A 17,443-nucleotide genomic window follows, 5' to 3' on the forward strand; every position below is an offset into this window, starting at 1 on the left:
AGCTTTCAAACAGCAAATTTGTGAATCACGACTAATATCCCCTGCTTCATATAAAATAAATACAGTTAATCATGCATCAGCTGTTCTGTGTGAAAGGCTATTTTGACATTTAAAATGAACAATCACAGAGCGCACTAGAGGTTACAAAATGTTTGCTTAACTTGCTTCTTATTAACTCAGGCTGTCATACCATGACTTAGCTGGCTTACTTCATTGTTCTCCAAGAGCTGAGTTTTCACCGGCTGTAATAAAATGTGAGGTTGACATTTGTAGTTGATCCTCTTTTGAAAGTACTTATGAACAACTTAATTTGGGAAAGTGTGAGATGGAGAAAAGTGAAACCCACCCAACTTAATGCAATATAGGTGATCAACCTGTTTCACATGAGTGACCCTCTCTAAAACAATGGCACAACAAATGGAGATGCTGGGGATTGAACCCAGGACCTCATACATGCGAAGCATGCGCTCTACCACTGAGCTACATCCCCTTATCCTTCTATGAGCATAGAGACATCTTAGGTCCTCTGACAAGAGAATTGACTAACTTTTAAGTTTTGTACAAATTAATTGTATATGAAGTCATTTCCACCAAATGTTTGGCTGTTTCTGTCTCTCAGATCCAATGTGAAGGATCACCTCTTCAGCTGCAGACTAGCTCAGACTGAATAGACCCCTTTGATATTCAAGCTTTGTACTTCATGCTCATGCGGGGAAGAGGCTCCACTTATTTCTGTTTAATGAGCTCTCTTCAGGTCCAATTTAGTGTATTTAGCAGCTGCAGAAACATATTGATTGAAGAATCTAATTTGCATTTTTACAAACTTAAAAGATCTTTGCTTAACAGTTCCATTTTATTGTCTGGGAACTCTTCACATATTGTATCAGACAGTCCACTGAAAACAAGCTTGTTTACATTTAAAGTGCTGAGCCATCTATGTTCAAGAAGCTGAGCTGGTAGAGATGTAAAGATAGGACTGCAACGTTATCTTTAAATGGAGATGCTGGGTGTTGAACCCAAGACCTCATACATGCAAAGCATGCACTCTACCACTGAGCTACACCCCCTCTAACTTCTATCAGCAGTTCAAAGTGTTGGGTTTATCCTAAATACTTGTTCCAGCATTAGAAGTTGAGAAACAAGTGCAACTTTTTAGATACCAGCAAATGACGGTTTGAGGGAATGGGAATATTAGTTCTTTTGTTATGTTTAAATGTCGGACATATGGGGAGCCTACTGAGAAATGAGCCAGTCACTGTCCTTCTTGTTAAATTTGAACATCATGTCCTCTGAGTACAAGGCTCTGGGTTGTTGACGAGGATTTCTCAAATCCAACAGCTTTATTATAGGAAGCTCCGGGCAGATGATTACACTAAGACCCACTGTCTCCGACAGCAACAGATATGAATAGCACTATTAGGAGACACTGAGCAGAGACATGGGCCTGTGTGTGTGTGTGTGTGTGTGTGTGTGTGTGTCTCTCTGTGTGTGTCTGTGTCTGTGTGTTACTGATTCACTTACTTACACAATACATGTTTTTATCCATATACGTTTCTAGCATTTATGTGCATGGCATCTTCTATGGTGTAGGTCAGGCATGAGGAGCATGACGACTACTTTAGGCTAACCAGGAGGAAGCAGACAGCAGAACCCACTAATGATGCCGTTATAAACTTCCTTTACTGCTACTGTTAATGTAATTCAGCTCAACATCAGCCTAACATTAGCTTATCTGTGTTCCGCCAGTAGGCATGTAAATGCCACAGAAAGCTAATTGTCTTTTCATTACTGTACATTGTGACAGCTCCTTTTAAGACATGATTTGTTATAATCTTCTGTTGAAATCTTCATTATCCAAAAATAAATAAATTAAAAAAAAAAATTGGATAGATTAGTAAAAATACATTCTACAGTGCATTGCCAGCATGTTGTTCATTCAGGATGCCATGATGTGTGAGATAATGATAGGTCAGTTACAGGAAATGTTAAAATTATAGATCATAAGGAAAGAAGCCAGTTAAAAAGCTGTGTTTTTCTCATGAAGACTTTGAGGTATATCTGAGTGTTGAGTTTTATGATAACATACCCATTTTCTGTGGGAATTTGCCTTACTGGGATTAGAACAGCTTTTCTGATGACGTGATGTGTTTAATTTAGAAACAGTATTTACGTTATGTCATATCCCTAAAGTACATCAGAAACACAGCAGTCACACACAAAGAATGCTTTGCTGTGGCGATGCTGTGGCCTGTCCTTCTGAGAATCACACACTTGATCTTTCATAAGTTTCTAACTTCTGTAGCAATGCAGAAGTGAGATGTAACAGGTATGTGTCTCGGTAATATAACAGGATTAAAAGAGAGCTTTTTTAATTGTTTTTAGAGTAGAGCAGTAATGTTGGTTGGCACTTTCTGAAGGTTATTAGAACTAATCAATCATATTTTGGTGGTGAGATGAGTATTTCGCCAGTTTTGATGTTCAACAAAATGTACGCACCACTGAATGTCAGATTGTTTCCGCATCCTGCCCAACTCAAACATCTGAAAAGTATGGGGGTGAGGAATTTCAGAACCCGCATCCAACAAGCACTTTATCTGAAGCATGCTGACACCAGCAGTTAACCCTTAATGCAGGAGTCAAGAGGTGCTCTTTCTTTCCCTTTATTTTATTATTTTTTTTCTTTTTCTATTCAGGGTTCTCACTGCCTTTGAGTCATTTCTGTTTCAGGTTTGCTGAGGCATTTTTCTCTTGGTTATACCCACAGGTTACTGTGGTGACCAGCCAGCCAGGGCGGGGCATTGTTCGCCTTTTGGAGACGGGGCTCAAAGATACTGACCTGGTCTCAATGAAGCGGCTCCTGGTGGTTCAGATCTATAGTGCAGCACACTGGGGCCAGGGCAGCCACTCACCCGAAAACACGCACGCTGAAACTGAAGGTAAGTAACAAAAACAGTGACAATGCAGGCACAAAAATATACACTGAAATATATAATATATCACACGGTTAGTACGCACACTGTACATGCAAGGGTATACTGCTGGTCCATGTTCAGTACACATGACTGTATATGAGGAAAAAAAGCAAGGAGCATTAACACAAACACTCTTGAAGGAGGTCTGCCATTTATTTCCTAAACCAACGTTTCTACTCCCATTCACTTTCCACGTACTTTCCCCCCGAGCTTTCATCTTCAGTGGAGTTGACCCATTTATTATGCAGCATCTTTTTTTTCTTTTTTAATGGTTTGTTACATATCTGCAGTCAACACTGAAGACACGTCACAATTTATAGAACTTGACTACAGTCCAAACATTTGCCAAACCTTGCAGAATGACTACTTTCCTAATGATATGTCAGTCTTTGTAATTACGCGAAGGTTCAAGTGGTGTGGTCTCAGTAAGTAGAGAGTGTGGTGAGGACTGGAGAGAAAGCGAACGGGAGGAAAAGGAGAGACTGAGAGGAATAGAAAGTGAGGGAAAAAACGCACTGAGAAAATGACGCAGGGAGGAGGATGGAGAGACAAAATTAAGTGTTCGGGATAGGGGTGTGGTAAACACAGTGATGTCTTTCCTGCAAAAATATTTATGCACCAACTGAAATATTTATTCCGTGATGATAAACCGTTATCAGTGGAGGAAGTGTCTGAACTGACTGCAAACTTGTTTTCTCAGAAGTGTTTGAGATGGTGGAAACATGATACTACTGATGTTAAGAGTTTGAACTTAGCTGACACAATTATGTCAGTTATGTAATCCCACCTTGTTTGTTGTCAACACCTCCTCTCTGTCATTTTTACACTATATCTGAAGTGAAATATTATGGATTTGTCCTACTTCTCCATCATAAAAATCTTACCCTTGTTCTCTGTGGAACCAAAGTCTTGGTTTGGAGTTACCACCAATTACTTTCTTTCTTTCCTCTTCTTCTTTTTTTTTTTTAACAAAATAAAATTTAAAAATACAGCAGATTTATGGGGAAATATTTTAATTGGAGGCCAGCAGAAGAGAAGGGGTAAAATATGGGATAATTCAAGAAACAAGGGAGGGTTGATAGGAATGCAAATCAAAAAAGAATGCTGTTGGCTTGGTGTTATCTACAGGAATCCATGCTGCATGTCCCTGTAGCGGCTCCTCTAGTGCCAAGTGAACATTCCTTTGTATTCAGTGATCAATATGAGTGATACTTGTTCCTGTCTCTCCACAGTACCTAATTAAAAACAGTGCCATTTAACAAAAAAATTCATGGAATGGAGCCTTGGAGACATGGTTATGTAGTTACCACAGTTTGATGATAGTTAGGCCCACACCCTTTTAGTTGCTGTGATGCCACTGGGAATAGATCACTGTGTGCCTCCACAGTGTCTCCAAGTGTTTATAGCACTGAACATAATTGTTACTTGAGCTCTTTGATACTACGGCCTACACCCTCTTAATTATGTCAGTGCCAGTGGTGTTGCTAGACCGCTGATGATCCACATAACGTGTTACATTAGAAATGGTTCATTCCCCAGTGGAGGAAACTTGGTTGTTGCTACCATAACATCTTCATACCCATATTATTGGTCACACATGCATGTAGGTGGTTCAGAGTGCAGATCTTCCCTTTTGTGTTAATTTGACCAAAATTTATGGATGTTTTTGTGTCTGAATTGTCAGTTTAAATATGCATCTTCTTGTGTTTTGTTCTATCACATACTCAATGTTTTGAAACATTGGAAACATGACAAATGATATAACAACACTTTTCAGTGGATGACTTGTTTTTCTTCGTTTTCTTTTCATTTACTGAAATATCAGATGGGTTAGTAGTATAAACAGTGTAACATGTGGTACTTGTTTGTTTATAAAAGGTGACAAAAATAAATTCTTAAGACCTTAAGGTGTCTCCTTAAACACAGGACCACACAGTCTTGTGTGAAAACCAGTGTCCTGAATTTAGTCTCTGGTATTTAAGTTTGTAACATTATTCACTGGAAAGCCACAGACATTTTGGATGAAGCTCTATAAGAATCAGCCAACACAGAAAAGGAAATGAGGTCAGAATTGTATCCAAGAGCTACAGTAACCTCAGAGTTCATCTGGCTGGAAACTGAAGCTGGCTTAAATCAAAGATAAGAAGTTTAACTGTCCAGATACGATGAAATCTACTTAGAGGTACTGGATGCTTGAAACAGTCCTGAAATTGTGTTTAAAAGTAGTTTAGACCCTTGACAAAGTTGAGTGGTGTGTTTACTGTTCAGATACTTGCTGTTGTTGCTCTAACACACAAGTACACAACATATACTATATGGACAAGAGCAGCTGGCCATTACACCAACAGGGACTTTAATGACATTGCTTCATAAATACATAGACAGCATTGCAGCTGGAACAGCTTTCACTCTTCTGGGAAGGCTTTCCACAGGTGTTTCTGTGGGAATGTTTGCTCATTCATGCAGTAAGGCAGCCGTGAGGTCAGGCACTGATGTTGGACTAAAAAGCCTGGCTCACAGTCCCCGTTCCAGTTCATCCCAAAGGTGTTTGGTGGGGTTGAGGTCAGGTCTTTGTGTGGGCCAGTCAAGTTCTTCCACACCAAACTCATCCAACTGGAGCTTTATGGAGCATTGTGTTCTGTGTTCACTGGGGCACAGTCATGCTGGAAACGAAAAGTTCCTTCTCCAAACTGTTGCCACAAATGCTGAAGCATTAAGATTTCCTTTCACTGGAAGTAAGGTGCTGAGCCCAACTCCTGAAAAAAAGCCCTAGCCTGATACTTTTGTCTGTATATAAAATACTTTTGTTTAAATTTTCATTTCCATTAATTAATCGGTTTTCATTTCATCGCTTCATTCTTTGTAGCATAACTTGCTTGGGTCTTTGTAGCATAACTTGCTTATCAGCCATGAGGTGTAAAGAGTGTTCTGAATGGCACAGTGAACCCATTGTCCAGTTTAGTCTTTCAGTTCGCAAAGCACTTTGTAGTTTTGGTTTTGAAAAGGAAACTAATATAAACATACACCCAATATGTTAAAACTTAGTGTTTATTCAGGGAATACTCTGGAATCTGGGTGCGTTCTGGAATCTTAATCATGTCCGTGTGTATAAGATGCTGGGTGGGAATACTCTGTGAGAGAGGGAGAGTGTGTGTGTGTGTGTGTGTCAGTCCATGGAGTGCAGTATATTATAGGAAATGGGTGGAGGATCCATTTTTGTACCAAAGTGAGACTTGGAGCAGAAATAACTAATATGTAAAGTCTCTTTTTGTCTCTCATCTTTGTCACTCGCTTATCTGGTGGCAAGAAAGGGGGTCACAACTCTTGTCTGGAATAAAGAAAGGTTATTACATAACTGTGTGTGTCAGTGCATCATGACGGTTATGTAAATGTATCATTTTTCAAAAAGCTTACAGTCATTGTGTTAAAACTGTGTGAGTGTGACTGTGAGTGCAAGACTGCTGCATATTTTACAGTTACTAGCACCATTGCTGAGATGTCTGCTCTCCATGCTTCTCTTATATGTTTGGGAATTTTATACCTTGAGATTAAGGGCATCACTATAATTTGGTGGTTTCTCGCTTCTACTAAGTGTTTTTTAATGACTTTAGAGATAGGGTTAGAACTAGGTGTAAGTTAAGGCAGCATAAAGGTTGAGGTTAAGCATCGAGGTGTGATGGTTAAGGCGTGAGGAAATCCTTCACATGAGTGTTCCAACAAGTATAAAAGTACAAAGGTGTGTGCGTGAGTGTCTAAAGGCCAACGCCTTGATAAGCATCCTGTTTTTGTTAAAAGTTGACCAATGCATCCTTGAATCCTCACTCTGTTGTGTAATTGTACAGAAGACGGAGACAAATGGGTCACAGAGCGAGAGGAGCACAGTGAGACAGAGACAGAAACAGATTATGGTGCTAGTGGTTTTTGGTTTTCTTCCTTCCTTGAACAGTCAAGTTTTTGACTGAAACAATTTGTCCGACACTGGATCCAGCAGTTCCTTTGGGAGGTCACTGAAATGTACCAAATGAAATCTCTTAAGCAGTGCAGCACTGTTGCACGTGTTTTGCCAGTTCTGTTTGATCATCATCATGATATAATAATCGGAAGCTTTATTGACCATATTAAATGTTGACAAATAAGTGTAAACGTGCTGCAGCACTTATTCAAACATGAACTATTAACTGTTTCTCAAGAGTAGCATCTCTCAGCAAGGTGACTTTTGTTGCATCTGTTAATCTGTGTGTGCATATAAAGACAAAAAATAATTGTATCTTTTTAATATTTTTGATTAAATGTTTTACAGCATGTAAATGCACATCTTATCAAATCATTTTATTTTGTGTCCATGAAAACAATTTAGTTGGAATCTCTAATAATAAAAGAAGTATTGTCCACGTAACTGCAGCTAACGACAAGAAGAGATGTAAGTGAAGGAGGCGAGGAAGAAGAGAGATGGGTGGAGGCAACAATACCTGTCTCTTCACACAGAAAAGCGTTGAATTGGAGCACAGGGATAGAGAGAAAGAAACAGTGAGAAATAGAAAGAAATATGGATAAAGGATAGGATACAAAAATAAAGACATATAGAAGAGAAGATCGGACAGGATCGGTGATAGACAGGTGCCAGATAACAGTGTCATTTATCAGCAGGTGCCCTCTGGATCTAAGCCTGATTGAAGTCAAGGAGATGGTGTGACATCATGCTGACTGTAGGGCTGGCAGTAACCCAAATGTGCGTGTGTGTGTATGTGTCTGTCTCTGTCTACTTAAGTCAGTGAAATATTGTCCCATCTGTGCTGTAATTTTGCTCTAAGATAGTCTGTCTCCAAACACCCAGAAAGTTATCAAAACAGTAACTTTTCAACCAATCACATTTGAGAAGATGCAAAATGACAAAGAGGCCACAGGATGAGAGGTGACACTGAATCTGAGCATTCATTTGGTGATTATCTGATGTATTTCTGTATTTTTTTTCTGTAAGATATTTGGGACTGCACTGCAGACTGGAATCTGTTCTAACAGTGACATTCAGCAATTTACCTGTCTCGTAGTATATTGTCCAATTTGGGATGGGTTTTGTGACTACCAGTGTTAAAGATGTTTTTAATGCTGGATTCAGAGTCTATTCAGAGTCCGCTGATAATGAATATGGGCAACAGATACAATATTTGATCATTTTATACCGTATAGTATGTGGTATCATGCATATTGCATTTTGCCTGCAATGATGTGTTCCTAATGTTGACCAATAGGAACACAAAGCGCTCTTGCGCAAATGTAAGGAATGATATTGTTGAAGCTGTGAGGTAGTGAAACAGAAAAATGGTCATTCAATCTTTCTATCTTGTTTTTTTTTTTTTTTTTAGGCTAATGCACACTATTGTTTTGTTGCACATGGTCACACCTTGCATGCCATGAAAGACAACTAGCTATGAATGGTCAGAGACCAACTTTTAATCTGTCATGACTGCCGGCCAGAATCACGGCAAGAATTTATGACTCCGTAATTGCCTTATCTAACACAGTAACCATCGTAAAAAATAACAACAAAACAAAACTAGTATGTTGTTTGAACCTGGCATAATATAGTCTATAACTTTCCTCAACCAGGAAAGGTTAAGGAAAACTCTGTATTATAAATGGAGATGCTGGGGATTGAACCCAGGACCTCATACATGCGAAGCATGCGCTCTACCACTGAGCTACATCCCCTTGGATGTGTTATTTGTGCATATCACACAACTTTCAGACTGCAAATGAATGCCAAGGACTAGCCATCCAACTGTTTGTGGTGGAGCAATTTTTTTATGCTGGCTTTAAAGGAAACTATTTCCAAATCAATGCATTTTATTGCATTAATGAAATCTAATGAACATACCTGTTTTTGATGTTTCTTAAATTAGGTCATAGGTTTTTCAGTTCTATACAGCTGAGGAGCTAACCAGTTAACTTTGCCGTTGAGTGACTTGAAACTATGGACACAGAAAATTCAGAGGATGGGGATCTGCACACATGGAGGAGACAATACAATAGACAAATTAGATCCACCTTTTATTCTGCAAGCCAAGGGGTAATCCTGTCAGACTCAGTACTTTAATATTTTATTTACTCCAGACTAGAGAAATATAAACATCTGTCCAGCTTTAAGTCTCTCTGTCTGCTGTCTGTGTGTATGCATGATGAGTGTATTACAAAGAGGCGTAACAAGCATCTCTGACTCCATATTGTGGTTGTGTGTATACAAAATATGCATCAAACTGCAATGGGACTTCTTGATTTGGCATCACACAAGTGCACTACATACACACAGTCATACAAACACAACAGACAAAACTTATGTTGACTCTCAAGACGGAATCTCGAGCTCTTAAAGGAAGCATCTGTTTTGGGAGTGAGATGTGTTATTTTTGTCAAGTCATCGTCAGCACTGTAGGACAGCCTCACATATTCACATACACACCTATACACACCAACACCATCTGGAGCAGCTACAGAGATGGATCACTACTGTCTGACTGTCTCCCATGAACACCTGGACCTCTTGCCCCTGAGCTGCATTTCTCTCTCTCTCTCACACACACAAGGTACAGGGTGAGGCAGATGAAAAGTCATTCCCTACTGTCTGATATCCCTTTACTCCATCTCAGCCTCTTTTTTGTTTGTCTGTTATTTGGTGAAATGTGCCATGGAATTTTAAAGAAGAAAGAAGAATTAGAGTCTCGTGGTTGTAAGAGGGGAAATCCCTTAAAGAGCAGAAACAGGCGGGTTTACGATCAAGTAGTAGAAATCTGCTTGGAAAGTTTTGTCCAGAACGCTATCATGCAAGGTTACATTGATAGTTTTGGGTTTGCCTGTTGTATCTAACCCAGTAGTGGTTTAGTTTAAACAAAGTGCTTAAAATTTTTCCTCGGAAGCCATTATGTGAACTTGGTGAAGTTGAAGAAGAAGCTGAAATGCTAGAGATGTAAAGATAGGGCTGCAACATTATCTATCAATGGAGATGCTGGGGATTGAACCCAGGACCTCATACATGCGAAGCATGCGCTCTACCACTGAGCTACATCCCCTTGTTTTTTAATGAACATAGAGACATCTTAGGTCCTCTGACAAGAGAACTGACTGACTTTTTCGAGTTTTGTACAAAGTAATTGTATATGAAGTCATTTCCACCAAATGTTTGGCTGTTTCTGTCTCTCATATCCAATGTGAAGGATCACCTCTTCAGCTGCAGACTAGCTCAGACTGAATAGACCCCTTTGATATTCAAGCTTTGTACTTCATGCTCATGCGGGGAAGAGGCTGCACTTACTTCTGTTTAATGAGCTCTCTTCAAGTCCAATTTCGTGTATTTAGCAGCTGCAGAAACGTATTGATTGAAGAATCTAATTTGCATTTTTACAAACTTAAAAGATCTTTGCTTAACAGTTCCATTTTATTGTCTGGGAACTCTTCACATCTTGTATCAGACAGTCCACTGAAAACAAGCTTGTGTACATTTAAAATGCAGAAAATGGACTCTTTTCTTCTGCCGCTGAACCATCTGTCCAGAAAGTGTGACAAATGTAGTAGGGCCCTTGGACAAATGTACCGTCTTGTAAGCATGAATCATTTACGCACCAAAATATATAAACATAGGACTCAAGTTCAAAAAATACTAGAATTTGCCTTTAAAATAGTTTCAGGGCAAATCCTTGTCTAAATTCTCACTCCCTGATTTCCATTGCTTCACTGTGATTCACATAGATGGAATTGTTTACATTAATAAGAGATCATAACTGTCATGTAGATGCAGCATTTAATAAAACTCAATTTCTATCAGCAGTTCAAAGCGTTGGGTTGATAATAAATATGGAAGGAAAAAGTTGTCTTCAGAGATATCAGAAATCATTATGTGAACTTGGTGATGTTCAAGAAACTGAGATGGTAGAGATGTAAAGATAAGGCTGCAACATTATCTATAAATGGAGATGCTGGGGATTGAACCCAGGACCTCATACATGCAAAGCATGCGCTCTACCACTGAGCTACATCCCCTGTACAAGCTGCACTAAATGTCACAGTTTGTAGATCACAGTATTAAAGTCATGGTAACGTGAAGGTTGAGCTTTGGCACCAAATGTATTATTGTTATCATTGTTTTTTGTTTAATATAAGAAGTAATAGAAATAAAATAAATAAATACATAAATAAAAATAATAAAAATACTCATTTAGAGTGCGTCTCAAATTTAAAGATATGTGCAAATTACCACTGTTGTCATAAATGGGCATTAATGATAACAGTGAAATTAAAAAATAAAATATTGGTATCAACATGATAATATCGCCTGAGTAATCCAGTGCAGATGTTAGGTCTTGGGGATCTTTTGTTCATCAGCACATTTGGTTTCCTTTTCACTATTCATTAAGTACAATCGTTCTTTTCAAGGTAAAGGCAAGATGGAAGAAATCCAACTGCTTCAGTGAGTGTAGAGAAAGCCAGAGAGTCATATTTGACAGATAAATTGATGTTAAGGGTGTGTAAATTTAGATTTGTTTTTTTGCAGAGGCATAAAAGCCAATGCATTATCTTGAAAAAACAGTGAAATCTGTGTTCCCCTAAATCATCATTTCAGCTCTCAAGAGATAACAGATTTATTTAAGATAAGCTGCAGGGAAAGAATAAAGGACATGTTTTCTGTTCCTGTTAATGTTTTTGTGTCTTTTCTGATAGTGTGCAGATCTTGGATTAATTTATTTCAGCTTGATAACAGCTTTTTGTTTAACATCTGTTAGTGCATTAATGCATTTAAGAAAGTCTTATACTTTACAGTTAACACAACTTGCAAAAAAAAAAAAACAGAAGAGGTCATGAAGGACTGGTGCAATCTTTTTGATAAATGGGTTTGTCCAGTCTCACTTTGACTTATTTCAGTATTTCAGAACTGCAGTGAGTCACAGAAACAGGCAGTTGCTGCATGACTGTAGCCTCGCTGAAAGCAATCTCTCAGTCTATAAATGGGTATGAATGTTGGTGCATCACAGTAGGAGTTTGCATATGAATGATTTCATTCCTGAGAAGCCGCACCACCGTCAGAAATAGGCACTTCCACTGAGACACTGCTCTCTGAAAAAAGTAGTAATCTCCATTCTTTTGTTGACTCCTTTCATTGACTAATGCATTTTTTTTATATATCTGAAATTTCTTGATGTGATACTGGGCTGCTGTAGGCTTGGTAAACCACAAGCGCTTCATGAAAGTGGCACTGTTCCTCCACTGAAAATGTCATCATTTGGTATTCTATGAATGATAGTGGAAGCTATCTCAGACAGTGATTCAGTAAGTTCATCTTCTGCTGAAGTCACACTCTTGTTCCTTAGAGTTTTTTCAGCAGGGACTTATTCAGGATGTTTTCTTTTTAATCTCTGTTGCCATATTAGCACGAGGTGGATTGTGGAGATTCTGTTGAAAGTTAATCTGAAGTTGCATCAACAAACTAGCGTTAATGCCTTGTGATTGTGTGCCTCCACGCACCAGTCGAGTTACACTGGTCACTAACACTAACAGTTACAGTCACATTCAGTGATCACAAAGGTAGTTATGCAGCAGGACTGTCTAAATTAATGAGCTTATCACTGCTCCATAATTAGGACATGAGTAGATCTTACTATTAGCTACCACTGGAAAACACAGGGTTAATCCTGAGGTTACCTTGCCAGCCACTGATCCTGCAAGCTTTTATATTCTCATCCATAATGATGACAGTTATGTTGGAGGTGCTGGGGATTAAATGCAGGACTTCATACATGCAAAGCATGAGCTCTACCACTGAGCTACATCATTGACAGGTAGCTATCTCACCTGTCTTGTGATAAGTGGGCTGAAATGCTGTTTCTTTCGTAATGTGCAAACAAAAACAGCTGAAGAAAACTTTGAATAGTTCATCTTGATTTCCTCTTATTGAGACAGTCACATTGAAAGAAAATTTAAGTAAGAACGTGGACTAGTCTATTTTGTAAAGAACTTGAAGCATGTTCTATCTCTTATGCTAGCATCCCATTGTTATTATTTAGTCTTTCTGCAACCTGAACTCTGCACTGTTTAACAAATACAGTTTTGGTCACTGCAAAAATAAGCAAGGCTTCCATCCATCCATTCATTTTCTATACTGCTTTATCCATCAGGGTTGCAGAGGGGCTGGAGCCTATCCTAGCTGATAATGAGGGACAGGGTACTCACTGGTCTTTTCGCCAGTCAATCACAGGGCTGACACACAAAGACACACAACCACACACTCACACCTAGGGGCAATGCAGAGTAGCCAATTAACCTAATGTGCATGTTTCTGGGATGGTGGGAGGAAGCCGGAGGACCCAAAGAAAACCCACACAGGCACAGGGAGAACATGCAAACTCCACACAGAAAGACCCAGACCAGGATTCAAGCCTGGAACCTTCTTGCTGTGAGGCAACAGTGCTAACCATTGCACCACCGTGCTGCCCAAGCAAGACTTAAAGATGTAAAAAGTTAGATACATGCTTTCCTGCATATACATCAAACACATGGCTTGAAATGTGTCGAAAGCCTTTCAGAAGGTAGAGGGTTATGGGGGTGGTTTCAAAATACTGTTTGATGAAACAATCTAACGGTCTCACACACACACACACACACACACACAGGCTTCTGCAGCGCTTGGTCTGAGGTGCCTTTTTTGACACCTGCCTGTGTTTGCTCTGTCAGACCAATTGCCTCGTGTTGGCACCAGTTATGGCTGGTGTGCTTTCAGAAAAGAGAAAGGAGGGCTGGGGCTAAAACATGGATTAAGTTTTGAATCTCAACAGGTATATTTTGGGAGTAGGACTCCACTCCGCATTTCTGAATTAAGTGCTCACGGTTGAATGTGGATGTGGCTACTTGTGTGTTACCTGTAAAAGCAGTATTTAATTTCCTGTGGTCTGCTTATTGATTCTTTGTAATAATAGCATCATTTATGTGTTTAACTGTTTTCTCTCTTTTTAGTATTTGCCTTATAATAAGGCACAGTATTATGAAAATCCATGTGACACGTGCTTCTCAAAACTCATAAATCCCTTTCAGAAAGCTGACAGAATCTCTTTCCTCATCATCATATTTTGGCAAATATTCATTATTTCATATCATTTGCCTGCTTTGCCAAAGCATTTATTTCATTCAAATACCTAGTTTGCAAATGCTTCTCAAAGTGACAACATTGTCACTCCATCCACACATCCAGGTTTCAAGTGACATTTCAGGTTTTTTTTTAGGAGACTGTATTATCCCATCATTGATTTGTCCTCCATCCATGCAATCACATTTCAGCCGTTTCACATCAATAACCTCCTTTATTGCTTCTCTAGTTTAGCTCCGAGCTTTCAGGTAAACATTATTTGCTCATGCACACACATACCAGCACATACAAACCAAGGCCCCTCGGACAGCTTGCTGACAGTCAGCAAGTCCTCAAGCCTGTTGTTCATCGTAAACACAAATTATTATTTGACTCAAGCAATGATTGCTAAAGAAGAGCTAGAGATTATAAGAACAAAAAAGCTGGAGAGGCTGAGATTGCTTGCAGGATCTCATACGAATATGTCCTCTTCCACCAAGATATAGCATTAGAGAAATGTCCTTTGTTATATTGCATCTTCACTCCCTCCCTTTCTCCTGGAAGTTATAGTAACAGGTGACCAAGTGAAGCACGCACTGGGGAAGATTCTTGTTATTTTTAGCCATTTTGATGCAGAAATTTTACATGTTAAATCTTTAAAATGTTACTATTTTAGACATAGTGCCTGTATAGATGGTTGTTTGTGTAGTTTATGCAGCTAACATTGTTGAACCAATTGAGCTAAAGGTAGAAGCAGTTTAAATGCAGACTCATATCTTGGACAACTAGTTCTTTCAGACTGACACCCTATCAGCGATTCTTGGATCAGTCTCTCAATAGAAAAGGATTATAGCACATTATATCTCCCCTAATCCTCTCCCTCTGCTCTCACTCCTCCTTTTCTTCTCCTCTCTTTCTCTCTGCTCTCAAACTGTCCACAGCGCTCACTCAGTGTTTTCCCCTGCAGATTTGTCTTTTCTTTCCCTGTTGGTCTGTTTGTCCAGTTTGTACGAGAGATAAGTAGCTTTTACAAGGGACGGATGACAGTTCTTGTGTTTAAGACCAAAAGAAAAGTGTGTCTGTGTGTTAGAGAGAGAGCATGTGTGTTTGTCTTTATGTAACCGAGTGTGCATGTGTCCTTGCTTGTTTATTTTTTACTTTACACTGAGTACAAAAATGTCAGTGAGTATCTCTATTTGCAATTTTTTCACTCTTTGTGTATGTGTGTGTGTGTGTGTGTGGTCCTTGCCAATGTAATTTTTCCATATAATTTTCACTTTTCTTTTAATCAGACTGTGATTCTCACAATCTGCCTTGTTCTATCAAAGTGTAACAGAGAGATGAGAGGATTTTTTTCCTCTTCCCTTCTCTTCTCTCCAGTTACTTAATTGCTTTCTGCTCCTCCTCGTCCTCCCTTTTCCTGTTCTCCTACGTCTCTTTTTAGGAGAAGAAATGAAAGAAATTCTTTGGCATGTTTTTGTCTCCAACTCTCTCTCTCGTCTCCCGTACTTAGCCGATTTTTTTTGCGCAGTATCCCTTTTCCTCTCTGCTTTTATCTTGTTCTGGCTTCATCTCTCTTGTATTACTATGGATGTATGATGAATTAACCTAGATTTATTGTACTTCTCTACCTTAACCACTTGTGATTTATCTAAGGGAAGCTGTGCTTAGATTAAAACTAAAGTTCATTCCATGCTACTTTAACACCAGTCTGCAAACTGGGAAACTGCCATAAAAGTATGCCATTAAATAAAATCTTTGAAACATTTACTTTGAAAGTGCCTACAGTTAATATGACAAAACAGTGCATTCTACAATGAAGGGAGCCTGTTTACAGACAATACACTCTACATTAGGTCACAACTGAATATATATTGCCAACATTGTGGGTATTTTGTGGTGTTATCATATTTACTGTTACACTGCCTGGAGTGCTGTGCTTTTTATCTTTGCAGCTGCCACCTTGAATACACAATTCTCTTTTGTTTAGAAGTGTCATCCTTCTCCTCATTTGCCTCCTTCAGAACACTTAAGCCATTTCCACACCCCACACAGTTGCACTTGGATCTGCATACATCCCACAAATCCACTTTGAGTTGCAAGAATAATGACTCTGAAAATGTATGTCCCTTGAGAGGAGGATTATAATCCACTGGCCTACAGCCCAGAATTATGGAGCCGGTAAGCCAAGTCACCCTGAATGCACAGAGTGAGCCATATTTCTTGTATTACATTACAATAATAATGTGGAACTCCACTGATCCCCAGAGGCAACTTCTCTCCATGGTGAGTTAAGACCTACAGAGCAGAAACCCTGGAGCTTTTTCAAAGATGCTCTGGCAGAGTGAATGCTTGTGATTGTGCAGTACTAAGCATGGTCTGGATCTGGACAGCGAAGAGCAGTGTCCCTGAAACCTGTCCCCAGTGACACTTCAAAAGAAAAAAACATCATGATCACAGACTGAGCTGACATGTCTGTTTTAACTTCAACAACATCACTTTTTTTTGGACCACAGTGTCTGGTTTTGTTTCACTGGAGTGATTTAAAATTCTTGGAAGTTTTAAATTTTTGCACTTTTGTCAGAATCCTCCCCTTCAATAAATCTAAATATTTAGTTAAACAAATTTGTAATCTCAACATGATAAATTATCCAGTATATTAAACTGGGAGTACCTTGAGGGTGTAATTGATGGTATTTGTGAAGTGCTGAGCACGTCAATCTTGTACTGTTAACCCCAGTGTACACCCAACTCCTGTGGGATGTTAATAAACACCATTCCTACATTTTTGCGTAATTGGTTCTGTGTGAAAACAACTTTCCACCAGACTTTTCCTTCTCAGCTACTATTACTACCACACACCTGCAGTCATTCAACCCGGGGTCGCTTTCTCTGTGTTTTTCTCTGTCTCTTTCATTCGGTTAATTTTCCATCACAGTCAGCTAGTTGACTTTAATGTGTGGTGGGTAAAAGAAAGAGGAAACCCCACCCCGACTTGCTGGCATACTCACTCACACCCATCTGCATACTCCAAAATGTGTGCACAGGAAGCACTCATTCTATGTGTTGAGCCTAACTTCAACACAGAGAATGAAATTAGATTAGATATTTTCTGTTCATACCACTGTTTTATTTACTTGTATGCAAACATGGTTAAACATGACTCATAATGAAAATCACACACACACACACACGCACACACACACGCACACAGTACCAAGGTCAGGCTGTTCACACCTCTGCCTGACGTTAGCAGAGCAGCAGGTGGTCATACAGATGGAGACTGGCATCACTCATCACACCAGGATATGGAACTTATTGGTCCCACACTGAGAGACGGCTGGTTGCTCCGCATCATGCACACAGT

General features: G+C 39.3%; 1 protein-coding gene and 5 non-coding genes across 7 annotated transcripts in view; 1 reads left to right on the plus strand and 5 right to left on the minus strand.

Annotated features, from left to right (window-relative positions):
• Positions 1-17,443, plus strand: part of LOC124054949 (meiosis 1 associated protein) — a 44,220-nt gene that overhangs the window by 5,291 nt on the left and 21,486 nt on the right. For both annotated transcript variants that reach the window (XM_046381501.1, XM_046381502.1), the window contains exon 4: positions 2,765-2,936. In XM_046381501.1, the coding sequence (XP_046237457.1) occupies positions 2,765-2,936 (172 nt within the window). The remainder of the gene's footprint in view (positions 1-2,764; positions 2,937-17,443) is intronic.
• On the minus strand, positions 419-490 carry trnaa-cgc. Its single transcript has one exon. It is a non-coding gene; the product is annotated as a tRNA-Ala (tRNA).
• trnaa-ugc lies at positions 996-1,067 on the minus strand. Its single transcript has one exon. It is a non-coding gene; the product is annotated as a tRNA-Ala (tRNA).
• Positions 8,610-8,681, minus strand: trnaa-cgc. Its single transcript has one exon. It is a non-coding gene; the product is annotated as a tRNA-Ala (tRNA).
• trnaa-cgc lies at positions 9,965-10,036 on the minus strand. The gene has a single exon. It is a non-coding gene; the product is annotated as a tRNA-Ala (tRNA).
• Positions 10,932-11,003, minus strand: trnaa-ugc. Its single transcript has one exon. It is a non-coding gene; the product is annotated as a tRNA-Ala (tRNA).

Source organism: Scatophagus argus, chromosome 23, assembly GCF_020382885.2.
Source record: "Scatophagus argus isolate fScaArg1 chromosome 23, fScaArg1.pri, whole genome shotgun sequence".
Lineage (NCBI taxonomy): Eukaryota > Metazoa > Chordata > Actinopteri > Scatophagidae > Scatophagus > Scatophagus argus.